Source organism: Neodiprion lecontei, chromosome 4 (assembly GCF_021901455.1).
Source record: "Neodiprion lecontei isolate iyNeoLeco1 chromosome 4, iyNeoLeco1.1, whole genome shotgun sequence".
NCBI lineage: Eukaryota > Metazoa > Arthropoda > Insecta > Hymenoptera > Diprionidae > Neodiprion > Neodiprion lecontei.
This window is the reverse complement of record NC_060263.1, coordinates 9,269,174-9,285,322: the sequence shown is the minus strand read 5'-3', so window position 1 is coordinate 9,285,322 and position 16,149 is coordinate 9,269,174. Positions and strand designations below refer to the sequence as shown.

Below are 16,149 nucleotides of genomic sequence, written 5' to 3'. Positions count from 1 at the left end.
ATGATTTGTTGTGCTGTTGATGAAAGTGCGCAGTGTGTTCTGAAAGCATCGATGTTCTCATATTGAAGTTAGTAACGTTATCGTAGTGATTCATGCTGAGGAAAAACGGTTATTTCGCGATTTTGAAATTGTCTGAAATTCAATACACCATAATAAAACAAAACACACTCATATTTCAAAATCTTGGTTTCTTCAAAATCATTGTAAAATTAAGAAAATAGTGATTTTTTCCCCAGTGTTTCGTTACGATAACGTTACTAACTGCAACTTCGTTCGATTTCAGCACTTGAAAAATAAGATAGGATCGGTGTATATTCTATTTTAAAATGGTTTTCAAAATCGGCAAAAAAAAGTTCGAAATTTGTTAATTCATCAAATATAATGTCAAATGTAAAATTTGGTCAAACGTAAAATTAAATGCGAGTTTGGCAAATAGTACCATTTTGCTTAAATCTTTTCGGAAGCAACAAAAACGCGACCGGTGAAGAGCTTACATGATTCATTCAACCATCTGATTACCAACTGGATCACGCATAACATGCGCACACATGAGTAGTAATAGAAAGTACATACATACGTATTTCCCGAGTTTGACGGACAGGCGTTGAAATTTATGCAAAAAACTGATCAGTGCGCAGGTGTCAGTCATTCGTATCCCGCTATTGTGATCCACTCAGGATCGGATTTATGATTTTGTTGCCCTACGGGGGAGGTGGGGGGGGGGGGAGGTGTGCATGGTGCTAATGATTATGTTTTGTATATGCAGTGATACAGAATCCCGATAACCTTGTAGTAACGGCACAGTTGGGATAAAGATATGTTAGGTATCAGAATTCTGCTCACAAACGTGTGAACAGTTTCGTCTTCGAAATTTCCATTCGGGATATTTCTATTCGGATATGAAAATAACAAGAGAAAAGCTTTATCTTGAAAAAAGGTTTGTTGAGATTCGTTGGAAAACAACGGAGTTATATAGGCCGTCAAAGTTGACGGCCTGTTGGTGGGCAATTTAAGCGAGTAGCGGGAAAAAAAATACGATCACGACCGGAATACGGAGATATTTTCATCGTACATTTGTATGCAGGCGTTCAATTGAAAGGCGCGACTTTAGTCGCACTTTTCTCGGGAACTATTTGCGATAAATAAATACATTTTTTTTTTTTATTTGATACACAAAAATTTTCAGTCACAAATTTATTTGTAGTGCTCAGCTACGGCGAAGCAAACTACAATGAATCCCAGCAAACCTTTTTTCAAATTATATCCGTAATCAAATGTTACAAGAACATCAGTCGAATAAACGGTCAGTTTAATTTTGCAACGAAGGGCTTTAAAAAAAAAGTCCCTTCGTTGAAAATTGAATTATTATTATTTTTTTTTTTCGACAATAATTATGAATTCCGATATGTTACTGTGAAATATACCGTTAAAAATATCAGCGTGACGTCGGATAACTCTCAAAAATGTACAGGCCGATGTTTAGCTAATTTATTTATAAGTCCATAAGTCCCGAACTATTCAATTTAAGGATTCCAGCTTCCGTTATACGAATTATTTGCCAGTGGCGACGAATGGTTAAATGTGACGCGAAGACGATATTTTAATAAATACTCACTTTATTATTATGTATTTAAAACGACGTAATTAGTAGTTTTTTGCCTCGCGGCGTCTAGTGTTTTAGATCTTTCAAAGACGAAAACAAATGATTGAACTTTTTTCTGCACAATTGAAAGGAAAAAAATATACGCGAGAAACGTTGAAATCATAATTTTGATCGACTTTTAAACAATGTTCCCACGCGATTTCAAAGTGCGGGATGATATATGTTCATGTACGCCATTTTTACTACCCATACCAAAAGAATCAGCTTGCCCTGAGAAAATAACGCTCATGTCCCTATATTTCCTGGACTAGGTAGCACACTATTGGCTGTTAGTTGACTTAATATCGACAGAAATTCTCAGTCAACTATTTCAAGTCAACTGGGAATTCGCATATTATGAGTCTATTGTCGACTGTACACTGACAATGAGTAAGAGTGCGCGAATGTCCTCTGAAATGTCATGGTAATGGCAACACCCGACGTCAACTATTATTATTATTTTGTCAAGACAAAAAGGCCAATAATTTGCAAGTAGGCTAATAATCAGCTGGCGTTAAGTACTCAAGTATGAGATAGCGATGTTCATTCGGCACATGAACGCGTTCACATAAACAATTATTTATCTGAGAAACATCAAAAACTTTTTACTTCACTTTCCAGTGATCACATTTTTTTCCATAAGGTGACGACGGGTTGTCCAGTCGAATTGCCTTATACTTGACATTTCAGAGGACATTCGTAAACATGAAGTACTGTATACTGCATGTCAACTTCAAGTTCGCTTCCTTGTCGATCTATAGCCATTCAAACATAGCCGACCTTTTGTCTATTTTTATTCGTCATCCGCTCCAATTAATTTGAAGGACATTTTGTAGGTTGATCTATGCATCTTGCACTATCTTATTAGCTGAATGTATCAACAGCAATTTATCCGAGTGTAAGTCTACGGGTTTTATACCTACATCCCATCTTACTAAATATACCGTCTTGCGTGAATTGGAATTCAACCAGGATAACGTCGGAGGCTGTCAGCCACTTTTATTTTATACCTGTGACACCTATTTTTTTTTGTCATTATCGAACCATTCTCGTCTGTAAAAGATATTGCATTCGACCAATTCTCCATAATATCTATTTTTATCTTGTCTATGCTATACAATGTTCATACAATTTAAAATTTGTAATTTTCTTACCAATCACGCATGTAAGAGATATCACACTCGCCTAATTTATAATAATATCTATTTTTGGATCTCGTTTATAACTATACCATTTTAAATTTGTAAACATTGTGAATATTATTGTCACGGAATTGAATAAGATATTTCGTGCCAATATAGTGATTAATGTACGAATCAACGGTACCGATCTATCGTAAAAAAAAAATCTCCATTAGAAATCCTATCCTGTACACGAATTTTCCTCCGATTATCCCGCATCCGATATCTAACTAATACCCGTATTCATAGTCCTTCCTTGAGGGGGGAGCCTGCTTTAGAAGCTTCACAAAATCGATTTTTTGAAGGATTTTTTTGGGAAGGAAAGAAATATCCGATTGAAACGAAACTTTCAGGTTTTATTGTTATATATTTCAGCAGTCTTCATAAATTTTTTCATTAAGATATATGTCATATTATGCCTGGTACAAGCATTTCACCGAGGCGTCTCGAGTGTGCATTTGTCGTGCGGCGGGAAAGGTGCAGGTCGCAATTTCCGTCTGAAACAAAGAACCCAAAAAAATTTTTACTTCTCAATAGTATAGCTTCTAGTTAAACCAAGAAAATTCAACAAAAAGTGAAAAATTCAACAATTTTTCGCAAATTAAAAAAAAAATTCACTTTAGATTGTTTAAAGAGTGGGTTAATCTTAACTTTCTTAAGATTTTTTAGGTTCAACTAGAAGAGAATTTAATCCCGAGTACAATGCAATTTGTCTCGTTTCGATAGGACGTTTAGTTTTTTCCCTATCTTTCCCGCCAATTAGGAAAACTCGTAAAAATGAAAAACCGAGAAATCGTGCGTCAAAGTTTTCGTATATAAAAAATCGTAATTTTCTTAAACTTACCGCATTAATATGCTAATCAGCGATTCCTGGTCCATAGAGTTGCCCTTCAGACTCTTCAAAAAACTGGTTTTCGCTCTGTTGTTCGAGTCTGCGGACTGTTCTGGCCTCTTTACTTGAATATGAATCGCGCCTGTTTTGTCGGGTGACGCGCTCCTCGTCGGCTCCCTTGGCGAAATTGTTGCATTGCTGTCCAATTTTCAAATCCAGTAACTGCATGGTTTTCAATGCTGCACTGTAGCCTTCATTGAACATTCCTCCAGCGATGTAAGCAGCAATCTCGAAGATTTTAATGTCTAAGTGAAGGTGTTTAGGTTAGGTGTGATGCGCCACACAGTGGAATTGAACGTCTCGATCGCATTTTGTGTGTGTCCACCCAAACACCTCGTTAGCAGCTCGTCCTTAGATAATTCCTCGTACACAGGACGAATGTACTTCCCGACATGTTCGTCAATTAGACGTGGTGGATGTTTAAAAGCAACCAGGGTGTTTGTCGCTTCAGCTTTGCGCCACTCACACCAGCTTTCAGCGCGTTCCGGGCAATTGTCGTGGCGAGGTAATTCATCTGTAGAGCAATAATGATCAAGTGTCGCCATTATTGCATTTCTCATACCTTCTACAGAATTCAAGTTTCTTCGAATCCCCAGACCGTAATAAATTGTTAATTTTTTTATTAAAGTCTCGGTGCGCCGCTTCTTTCCACCGAGCTTCTTTTGTTTTCTCATGTTGCGTAGACGAGTACCCATGCGCTTTTGTACATGTCCCACGCACTCGCTTTTGGTCACTGTGCACTTGTCACCGTATGGATCACTGTTCAGGGTGCCAAGAAATGTTTTGGAGTCACCGTCGCCAATGCAATTACTACACATTACTCCAAATTTCTCGATGGACCTTGAGAACATTTCCAATATCGAATCAACTTCCATTTTTCCGGCCGAACCTGCGTCATTCGAAGAACAATTTTCTTCATGGTTTTCATACCAATTTTCAAACTTGTCGGCGTTCAATGTATTTTTCTTGATGGCACAGGTATGACAATATCCGCTTTTAACGACGAGATCGATTACTTTGTCACTGTAGTACCCAATAAGTGTAGTTACACCGTACAATGAAGTATATTCCTTGTTCTCATTTGACGTTTCATGAACAAGGAATCCTTGTTCCTCAAGGAAGGACAATGAATACGGGTGTAAGTCTTGTCTCCTATAAATCTCATATCACGTAATACATCATTATTATGAAACAAACAAACCGACAATATCACCTGAAAAGCTAATTGTAAAAACAAATTTTGACATGACTGGACGGTGGTTCACACATCTTCATTTCGCAATGGGTCGTTCATCGAATTGGTAAACAACACGCAACGTACTCGTATATGAGCATCACCGCAGTCGTTGGGGTAGGCTCTCTGCGAAGCGCGCCGGATCAGGAAAGTAGGAGGCCGTACCTAGAATGTGATTCAACCAAAACAGTGGTCGCGACGCGGTGCATGTAGTATATATATGTGTAGGCCGTTTGCGAAATAATCATCGTAGGCGAAACCGCGCCGCGGTAGCAACGGTGGTCGCTGGAGCCCTGTTTCTATTAGGAAAGTAGGAATCGCTGTAGATATTCTCTTTACCACCTATACAGAATTTACCACCGCGTTGATACATTGTTTGTATTCCGCCTCGGCGCCTATACGTGTAACGGAAATAATTTACGTGTGTAATATCTATATAAAGAGACCTTCAAACCAGAATAATTCAGCTTTAGATTTGAAAAAAATGCTAATCGTTCATGTTCGGTCAGTAATTCAGTGTAACAGTAAGGTATGAAAGTAAAAAAAAAACTGGAGGCGCCGGGCATCGATCCCGGTACCTCTCGCATGCTAAGCGAGCGCTCTACCATCTGAGCTACGCCCCCTGATACTGGATAACTGTAAATTATATATCTGATCAAATAAAAATTTCTTACCTTGGTTAAGCAATCTAGTAAATCTTATCGGGATAGTATGAGAGCGAAAAAGACTTCGGGATGTTCCTATAAGTATTTTTTGCACAAGGCGAACGCAGTAACTAACGATATTCTGTATTACCTACCACATAAGGACGAGAATTATGCTTGATTACGAGTACTTGTAACAATATATGATTAATTTACGTGGATACAGGTGGAGAGTTTTTTTTTTACGATTCGCGAATAATTTACAGTTGAACCACTGAGACTGCAAAACAGCTACATGACACACAATTATTTTTATAACGATTTAACACGGGATGGATAGTGCACTTCGCAATGAAACAATTACTTTCATTTCTAGTTAAAAAGTTCAAGTAAATCTCAATACTGATACCTATTATTTGTCAGTACTTTCAAGTCCTTCAGTAGCCGTGATCGTCTAGTGGTTAGGACCCTACGTTGTGGCCGTAGTAACCCAGGTTCGAATCCTGGTCACGGCAATGTTGATAACATTGTCACGGTGAAGGTATTTCTTTTTTATTTTTATTTCTTCATGAATCAATATTTATTTTTATTCGTCTAACATTCAAATATCGTACATTTTTACTGTAATGTTATAGGCTGTAAAGATTTCAGTTAGTCGTTGAATTTGTGTTGAAGTATTACACGCGGTGACGCGTACGTAATACAACGGCACATTTAATACATAAGTCGTGTTTAAAGCTTGAGGTCGATTGGTCAACGGGGATCATGCGTCAGCATATAATTTATTATTTTATTTCACTCTACAATGATTCATTATTATGTTTCATTATTATATAATATTTCGTTATACAATATTCATTATACTTGCACTGGGCTGCGGTAAGGCATTTATCAAATTTCAAACCCGTTCTCGTCTATATATACATTTTACTGATATGCACATGATTTTATGAGCTATGTATCACGATAAGACTGTGTCAGCAATTGATTTCAAATTGAAGATTCTACCGTTTGTAAATATATGGCCCATGTTTTTCTTGTATAGTTAGAATAATCAGTATCTGATCTCGACTGGATTTAAAAATTATTAGACTTCTAAATCGTACCAGTAAACGCTAGAAAGATGATGAAAGAAGATCGCGGGATAAGTAAATCAATTTAAACATATTGCACAGCCGCGTAATTATGACTCCAAATTTTAACAACGCTTTGAACATTTGGTCCATACTTGGTTACGATATATAACGGGTGATGCAAAAGAATCAGCGAGACCGCGTATGACATTCTCGTTATATTTACGCCTCGGATGGTTGGCAAAATAACCTGACGTAATCTACCTTTTGCCTGACTATATACGACGTATCAATGAAATGAATTATAGCAGTTTTTATAACTATACTCGTATACGTTGTTTTGAAATCTGATGAAAATGCAGTTGATATTCATTCAAATAATACAACTCATCATACGTATGTTTGCATAAGATTTCGTATTTTGTGTACATATCTTTAAAAATAATAATGGGATTGCGACATACAGAGTGCCGAATACAAAGTGTAGCAATGCATTGAATAAATCGTAAGTATAAGTCAGCAAATTCCAAAGCGAAAATACTATAAGTGAGGCTGAGGCTCTGACCATTCGATTTAAAGGAGTCAGATACTGCGGTGCAAGTTGTCCGAATTAGTTCATAAGACGGCAAGCGTAAGAATGATCCTAACGCGAAGTTCTTTGATATTGCTAGGACTAACTGTGTTCCAAAGCATCGGTATGTATTAATGTAAAACAACACAATATAATTTACCTGCAGTAACTTAAATTTCTAGCTGCTCTCTAAATGTGAATCAGTTTATACCAGTGGAGAAAATCAATGTATTTACATTGACAATCAGTGAAATATCAGTGAAAAGTCACTGAATCGTTAGTGTATATGCACTAGTTTTGTCTAGAGGTATACTTATAATTGGGAATCAGTGAAAATTTACTGATTGAAATTTAGAGAATAACCAACCGATTAACTGAACAGTCGTTTTATAGAAACTGTCAAAGTAATAAGGTGTGGTAATGCAGCAGTTGCCAAGGTATAACTCCAGCTGCTATTCAACTCAAAACGAATAATAAAATTCTAGTCTATTAAATTTCTAAGAATGTATTCAGATGAAAATAAATGAAAAAGACGGTGTTTTGACGGAAAAATAAACCTTTTCAATGTTCTGTGTCTGGGAGTTCTTGATAGAACTTATTTTTCACACGTTGCTCTGTTGAATTTTAGGCAGAGCAAATGTCCTTGCAGCCGATGGGGCGCAAACTTGCATCAATTTGTGCGAGAGCTGCGGTGGAATAGCAACATTTCAACACAACATTTGTCAGTGCCACGTTGCCGATGACAATGATCAAGGTATTTTTTGCAAATTATTGGCAGTATATAATGTATGGTAGTATGCGACGTATTGTCTATTGGTAAACTGTGGTAGTGTTTGATTTGTGGGTGAAGATCAATTTTTTCCATTGAAATAATAATAACTAATACAACGATTACGTCAAACAAATTATTTATCAGGTGCCGAATGCATTCACCGAATGAGAAGGCAAGCTCAGGAACTTGGAGTAGACATAGTATCCTGCGATCTCGCTAATGCTGAAGCAGATCGACCCGCTCGGTGTGCTGTATCTCCGCTGCGACGGTTGAGGACTCGAGGTGTTAATTGTTTAATTTTGATAAGTTGGATTGTTATGCTTATCACTATTATTGAAGCGATATTTCCAAAATCAAAACTTCGCAAAAAAGATCTATAATTATTGTATATATGATTAACAGGCAATGGCGATTTAATCGCAAGATATTTCATGGGGAACGGGTTAGCTTCGCTCCTGGGGTCGAGAAACCCGGAGGCAGAATCAACGGGGGATTCTGATTCCTCATCTAGGCAGGAAAATGTTGGCGCAAGTGAGGCTACAAGCGGCGATCAGGCAGAGATCAGTGGAGACCAGTCGAACATGAATTCCGCTGTAGTTGGGGCGCCATATCAATTTTTGGAAACAGATCCTTACATGGTAGCAGCAATGGCTAACTGGTATCAGCCGCACAATATGATGACCATAGACGAAAGTTGTACGGGAGTACGGGATGGCACTGAAATGCAAAGCTTCTTGGGACAACCGAACCCTGCAATTACTTCGATGACTGACAATGAATCGGGACAAGCAAATTTTGTAAGGAAATAAGTATTCTCGATAAATTAATTTAATGTTGAATTCCTTCGTACAGTTAATAACCATGATTGCAACACGTATTATCAAAAGTTAAATAATTCTTCATATTTGTTTGTTGAAATGCTTACCGATTACTGTCACATATTTATATGAAATTATATGTATACTGTAATAGAAATGAATTTTATTACTATTTGCGTTTAACAAAATGTCATCAACTACTTTCCATCAGGTTGGTTCACCGAATCAGGACGAGATCGGGGGAGTCTCGTCAGGAAGAATGTATGAGTCATATAATATGCATCCATTAATGCTGGGCATGAATCCATACGCCTACTTTATTCGTACACCTTATGGGGCCCAGTTTCCAGGGGGATCGCAAATGCTGGGCATGCAGTCGTACCACTATAAGTCTATAGATGGAGATCGAAACTCTCAGTCCCGAGAAAACAACATCGTGGGTCTATCTCCTTATTCGAATTGTCAAACGTCGCTACTTGGAGAAAGTAACCCCCATCTAGGGGATTCGGCCGCTGGACAGGAGAATAGTCAAGATAAAAATGGAATGCCGGACGAAGAAGTTACGGGAGAGGCAAATCCAGTAGGCTTAAATCGCGAGGATAGGCAACACCTTGGTAGGAATGGACAAGTCGATAAAGATGTTAAAGGAGATGCAGAGGATCCAGAAGAAATCAAAGATCAAACTGTTGGTTCCTCAAAGTATAAACTAAAACGGAGACTGAACAGATTTAAAACAAAAGAAAGCCGCTCTACACCTGCAGATCAAGTTGACTCGCGTTATGGACATCCGGACGATCCATATGGCGCTGCGTAAGAAAAACGGATTCAAAGAAGTGAAATGTACCTTCCGGAGCAGACTTCTTCAATACAGATTTTATGATGTTATATAGGTTATGTACATAGAATATTATTTTTGTTATGCATACTTAATTGTAAATAATCCACGCATCTCGTTGATTCGTATGTGTAATTTCATTTAAGATGAAGATCTACAATAATGACGTATTTTAAGTAGAATAACATATCATTATATTTACTCTGAATTTTGTATCTTTAGCAGTTTTCGCAATAAATTAAAAACTATATTAACTGCAGTAGAAAGAATATGCTTATAGAAATTGGATATCTTCAAAGTACATTACGATGTTACCTAACTCTGTGACATTATATCATTTTTTGTAGCATGCTAGTAAGGATATCAATATTCAAACATTATATTTCTATCGCATTCTAATCCATTCCTATCTAATGGGGACTGTAGCACTGGCTGTACTCAATTTCGACGCAATGTCATATATATCTGGAATTATCAGAGTCCACGTATCTCAAACGCTAAAAAATGCACAACAGCCCCATTCTACTATATGACCGTGTATGCAAGCATTAGATTTCGGCACCCAAGTAAGAGGTTTCCACACAAAAGATTGTGTTGAAGGGTTATCAATATTATTTGGCATAGCCAAATATGGATATCATCATATAATTAACACACGAATCCATATATTATATGTTTTGCTGGAAACGTAAAAAAAATTCAAATTTATTGGAAGCGTATCGTACAATTGGGTTAGAATCACGAAACCTCATATTTTTCAGCCAAATCAATGGTTCGGAAAGAGAATAAATTTATTAAAAGGATTCATTTTAAATACCATCAATATATATGTACTACGGGTGAATAATTTTTTGTAAAATTTTGGCATGGAGTACATTGAACAGTACTAAATTCAGAGGGGAAAAGGACCAAAAGGGAAAGCTACGGACGACGTATATATATATATATATATATATATCAGTGCTATGGACGAAGACGTTTTTGTCTCTCCAAATATTTTAAAATTTGTTAGTTGTAGCGAAAACTGTGAAGAACCATTATGATGGTAACTTCAGTGAAAGTTAGTAAAAGAAACGTTTGTTTTTCGTAATTTTATTAGAATAAACTCACTTTAAACTTATAAAATATTTGAAAATTTGTAAACATCTTTTACGGAAGACTCAACATTTTTTCGCATAAGTCTTATTCTTGACTGTTAAAAGGCAAAATTCAATACAGAGCTGGGCGCAGACAAATCACATATCTACTTTCGATTAACGGATATTTCCATTGTGATTCACGTAAGCATTATATGAGTAAGGAATTCGTCGGGAAAAGTCAATTTTGACAGGAGAAAAACCGTTGAGGTTCTTTTTGCGACGTTTCGGCTGGGCCCAGCCAGCCATCGTCAGAAAATATAGTTTGAAACTATAACATAAAAATTCTGTATTTTTTTTTGTCTTAGAGGTAAACATATTTGGAATCTATTTAATATCAAGAAGTGCATAAAACAATCTTTATATCAGAGTTTTCATGTCTTCGAGTACAATTTATTTCGCTGAAAAAATGGAACCAAGTTCTACTTTAATATAACATTCTGTAGTATTCTGGAATACAACTTGGTAATCATTTTTTTAATAATATTTTTGTCCTTCTATCTGGTCCCAATCGATTCCAACGGAGTATCATTTTTTCAAAAATCGCAGTAAGTATTTAAATTAACAAGTTGGTAGAAGAATATTATCGACTTGAAGAAAAAACTTCAACCAGGTGTAAAATGCTGTTATAGCGTAGTTAAATGACAGTTTATTACAGACGAAGCATTTCATACGATAACGGCAAACTCAGCAAAATATACTTGCAAGAGAAAAACACTTTACAAAAACTGTTTCATGTAATGCAAGCATGTTTTATACGTTTTTTCATGCATGCGTTTAGTTCTTGTTTATAGTAGCGGACGCAGCAATACAATAAAGAGTAGCTTAACCTTGTGTCACTATTAAAAATGCTCAAATTTATGCACCGCACATGTGCAGTCGGTTCTAAAACACAAGCTCGAAGAAACTTGTAAATGCATACATTTATTACGTAAAGTATGGTGTGCACCATGGAGATAGGTTTTATTATACACCCAGCATAAAAAGACCTACCTTGCATCTATGATGCACGGTGTACTGTTCTTACGTTTGCGTTAACTTTGTAATTTTTCTATACATATTTGATGACTTGTTTTTCTTCAACAGTTAATCACCGTTACTTTGAAAAATTATTTGGTGAATTTCGTTTGAGGGAGTCAAAATGTATTGAACTACCCGAAATAGTAGAACTTAGCAGACCCCATAAGTGTCCTGGGCTACCTGATCTGTATACAAATTTCAGTTCAGAATATAGTGGCGTGTTTAGTTTCATGGAAAATTGGAAATATCAGGGAAGAAAGATGACTCAGTTTACTTGAAATGCCACACGAATACAGAAACAAATGTTATCATTTCTGAAAACTGAACCTAGGAGGCTGTATGCCATTATTATCAGTAGTATGTACTAGCGTTGATTCAAATAAGGCAGTAGAGGCCTACAACTAAAATTGTTTTAAATGTTATGAGAAGTCAATATTTTTTACACAATTTAAAGAATAACACTGAATGGCGTTATAATTTTTAAAAGAATTAAGAAGTTTAACATATTTTGCTGCTAGGTTCAGCCTCATTTTTATTCTATCTTGCTTGATGATTTAACCAAGTAGATTATTTGTATTTACATATTATCAATCTAAAATTCAGTATACACATATATCTACAACTATATAATCTTGCATGGTCGATTTCATTTTAATAATTATAATATAACAATCAATAGGCCCGCATTCAAACGATAATAATGTACTCCTCTCCCATTTTCTATTGTCTCTGCGATATTGAGCGTTTTCGCGTCCTCATATGTAAATCGTTTGAATTTTGGTACCACTTTGCATTCGTAAACGTTATACACGATAGAAAAAAAAAAAAAGAAGCAGTAATGTATCAAAATGAAAATTTATCTACGCCCCTTTCCTTTTCCTTTTTTTGTAGAAGATGAGGACTGCTGGGATGACTGATCACCTGATGCTTGCCTGGTCTGACGAATCTTCAGCTTAGGAATAGTTGTGCCCAAATGTAGAAGAACAGAATCTCTTGTAGGAAAATTTGGTTGAACTGGTGTACCATCATCATTCTTAAGGTGAACTCTTATACGACCTCGAAACAATAATTCCTTGCTTCGCTCTCTTGGATGTAGTTTATTTTCTACTCCTACTCTGAGTCCTGCAGCTGATAGAACATCACGAATCTCCTGATGGGTCGGATTTTCAACACATTTGTCCTTTGCTAGTTTGCGACCTTGAGCCAATGTTTTCTTACTGTTTATGTAAACTGGGTAAATACATACCCACCTAGAATAAAAATTAGATTTCAGGTGAGGGAATAATTTTAGTTTGAGAAATAACTAAACTATTTCTCATGAGCTGAGGTTGCAAAATATCAGCAGTTGTTAAGGGGATATTGGAGTATCAGATGAAGTAAGCAACCCGTATTTTAATTTTTATTGTTCTCTACAGCAATGAAATCGTTTAAAATTTTGAAAAAATGTATTATCTACATTACTGTGTATCTCGTAATTGAGAAATTGACGTGAAAATAATGACGAATGGTATTTAGATATCAGTAACATACCATACCTTGAAGTTGAGGCAATAGAAATCTATTGTAAGTGTACTGTAGTTTAGTCAAATTTTCTAATATCGTTCAGTGACCTCACATACACGATTGTGGACACTATCGTTTCCCAAAGTTTGTTACTTTAGAGAGAAGAAAATTGTAGGGTACGATGTGCTCATTTCGTGAGTACGCTGCCCTTTCCTTAATAATAGTACATGAGTCATTTGGCAAAAATAAGTTTCTTCATAGAGCCGAAATTTAGAAGATAAGTTCATATGGCTTTTCTACTTTGACTAAAACTGAAGTATAATATATGGTATTGTTTTATACAGGGATATTGGAGGAAAGAAAAGAGAATGGTATTATATCATGTATATTAAAAGTTTGTGAGTTCTTTTATTATTTCTGTTAAAGAAGAATTTTCCAACCATAGTTGTAGAATTTTCTCAAAATTTTACACATACGAAACGACTTATTAAACCCTCTGAATAACTTAGCTTTGGAATGTAATCATCGTATGTTACCATAACAACGGGTGAAAGGTTATGAGACAGATGGTAAGTTAAAAATCGAGTTTAGTAAAATGTTTTCGGTTTGACATGGTGGGAAGAGGAGAAATAAACACGCAAATGCAGTTATGGAATAAAACTGATATTGAAACATCAGAATATCCAGATGGCTGGAAAACCTACCTCTCGAGATCACTGTGCTTCTTTTGTGGATTCCAAGTCAGCGCCATGTTGAACACTCTTGAGTCTTCAGCATGCAGATTTCTAATATGACACCGTGACTTCCCACACTTTTCCCTCAGGCATGTACTTCATAAGGGCGAGTTTACATGTGCACGTTGTCACGGAATGCAGTCAAGCGGTAACCAATCAAAATGCTGGAAATATAGTGTTCACTAGATTTCAAGCATTCTGATTGATTACCGCTCATCGCGTGTTCGCGCCTATGTAAGCCCACGCCACGGTCTTCTACACAGGTCTGGGTACTCCTATTTCGTTACAATTGGACTCCATATAATTGGTTTTTTAAGCCGGCGTTTCTAAGGCCGTGTTCGAAAATTGACTGACAGTACTAGCTATCTTTCGTCTCTTTTGCGCTTACAAGTTCGTGAATAGCTTTGACTCTGTCCTAGGGAATTTTCAGTACTGTCAGTCAATTCACGAACACGACATGGTGTGCCTAGAACTCCTACAACACGCCCCTTTCTTCGAGAGCAAAGTCTTTAAGTAAGTTTGTACGAACTGTTCAAAGAAATTCCTATATTATTAGGGAATTATTTTTCTTGCGAACGCTACCCTGCTCGGTAACGCCATATCGTGTTGAGTACGTAACACACAACGGTCATTAAATCGAGTATTATTCATTTATTAATACATAACAGTAACGTCAACATGCACATTGCGTAACACCTAATTTCCATAATTCATTTTTTGTACCTCGCATTGATATTAGAATTATTCAATATTTCAAAAATTAAGTGTATTCTTCAGAACACGAATCCCGTAACATTATCGCTACAACTCCGAAGATACTCAAAAGACCCGCTCATCTTTTCCCCGCGCAGATTCAACGTTACAACAATTAATCACCACAGATCTAGGGTATTTTGACGCCGTTGGTACCGGATTTATGGTGCTATTTCATGAGCAGTAAAAAGCAGCAGTGGTTTCGTAACTTACTAGTTTTCACTAGCATCAGTCTGGTAATTTTACGCAGCAGCAGCGCTGCTCACGAAATAGGTCGTGGCCAGCCCCCTGACACATGCTGCTAAAAGTGCTTTGCAAAATGTCCCTCGATTCTGCCGCCAATTTCCACCACTAGTGGCGCTAGTAGTTGTCTGACAAGCTTGTGCGCGGTCAGCGAGGGCGGCGAGCATGTCAGAAGTCTACTAGCGCCACGTAGAGGAACTAAAAAACCGGGACAAAACGCGTACAATTTTTTAGTATATGAGCAGTGGTGAGTGTCAGGGGGCTGCCCCAGGTCTTGCAAGCTACTGAAATTTGAGTGGTGGGGGTAGCCACATTATTGTCCAGATTTTTCCTGCCACTATTGGCCACTACGCGGCGCTGTCAGTTATTCATAGACACAAGGTCCCTAGATTAGGAAGGTCAAGACACGCGTGTTCCAGTTTTTTTCACTATAACGTCGGCAAATATGTTCTATGCGCGTTCGCCCAAAAAATATCAAACTTACATTACCGCATTAACCAGTTTTGACCAATCTTGCTCAATTTTTTGAGGTTAAGCATTAACGAGTTGCGCCCTTAGTGTCCTGACGGTCACGAAATAAATAGAAGCACGTATATTTTTTGAGGTTAATCATTGTGACAGGTCAGGAATCAGAACCATACCGGGTGCTTTCCATTTAGAGCATGGTGTGACAGTGTACAAATTTCTTTTGTAAGCAACCAACCCGGGCAAAGGAATAGACCAGAAATGTTTACACTGTGTCATATTGTGCTCTAAATGGCAAGCATTTATTGTCATACGAAACTTCTGGCGCATTCTCAGTAATTTTTTTGCCCACGTGTGTCTTGACCCTCTTAATCTAGGGACCTTCGTGGTCTGAATGCGATTTAAGCACCTCTTACGGAGGAAAATGAAATTTTCACTACAAAATGTAAGAAAAGAAGGGCAGTGATCGTAATCTATAAACCTCCATGCTATAAACATGCTCCATAAATTAGTAAAATGCTAATTTGAAGCGAGTGAAACCCAGTGAAAACCGAGTAATTGCTTTTCCAATATCAATCGACATTTAATCCGAGGAAAACGTGACAAACGGCGAATCGTAAGATCATATGGTGA

General features: G+C 36.9%; 2 protein-coding genes and 2 non-coding genes across 4 annotated transcripts; 2 read left to right on the top strand and 2 right to left on the bottom strand.

The window, feature by feature from the left end:
• Positions 1-5,499: 5,499 nt before the first annotated feature.
• On the bottom strand, positions 5,500-5,572 carry Trnaa-agc. Its single transcript has one exon. It is a non-coding gene; the product is annotated as a tRNA-Ala (tRNA).
• Positions 5,573-6,036: 464 nt separating this feature from the next.
• Positions 6,037-6,108, top strand: Trnah-gug. Its single transcript has one exon. It is a non-coding gene; the product is annotated as a tRNA-His (tRNA).
• Positions 6,109-7,237: 1,129 nt separating this feature from the next.
• LOC107222973 lies at positions 7,238-10,577 on the top strand. Its single transcript, XM_015662527.2, has 5 exons — positions 7,238-7,361; positions 7,866-7,991; positions 8,154-8,291; positions 8,412-8,806; positions 9,039-10,577. The coding sequence occupies exons 1-5, from the start codon at positions 7,304-7,306 to the stop codon at positions 9,639-9,641; spliced, it is 1,320 nt and encodes a 439-aa protein (XP_015518013.2). The 5' UTR covers positions 7,238-7,303; the 3' UTR covers positions 9,642-10,577.
• A 1,496-nt stretch (positions 10,578-12,073) lies between these two features.
• LOC107222975 (signal recognition particle 19 kDa protein) lies at positions 12,074-14,165 on the bottom strand. The gene is made up of 2 exons (XM_015662531.2): positions 14,026-14,165; positions 12,074-13,068 (listed from the first exon to the last, which is right to left on the bottom strand). Exons 1-2 carry the CDS (start codon positions 14,070-14,072, stop codon positions 12,675-12,677), a joined length of 441 nt encoding a protein of 146 aa, XP_015518017.1. The 5' UTR covers positions 14,073-14,165; the 3' UTR covers positions 12,074-12,674.
• Between the last annotated feature and the right edge of the window lie 1,984 nt (positions 14,166-16,149).

Excerpts from the sequence above, each read along its gene's own strand:
- LOC107222973 (XM_015662527.2), top strand. The coding sequence starts at position 7,304 with ATGATCCTAACGCGAAGTTCTTTGATATTGCTAGGACTAACTGTGTTC. Across the intron at positions 7,992-8,153 it reads TGCCGATGACAATGATCAAG|GTGCCGAATGCATTCACCGA; the intron begins GTATTTTTTGCA and ends ATTATTTATCAG. Across the intron at positions 8,292-8,411 it reads GCGACGGTTGAGGACTCGAG|GCAATGGCGATTTAATCGCA; the intron begins GTGTTAATTGTT and ends TATGATTAACAG.
- LOC107222975 (XM_015662531.2), bottom strand. The coding sequence starts at position 14,072 with ATGGCGCTGACTTGGAATCCACAAAAGAAGCACAGTGATCTCGAGAG. Across the intron at positions 13,069-14,025 it reads AAGCACAGTGATCTCGAGAG|GTGGGTATGTATTTACCCAG; the intron begins GTAGGTTTTCCA and ends TTTTTATTCTAG.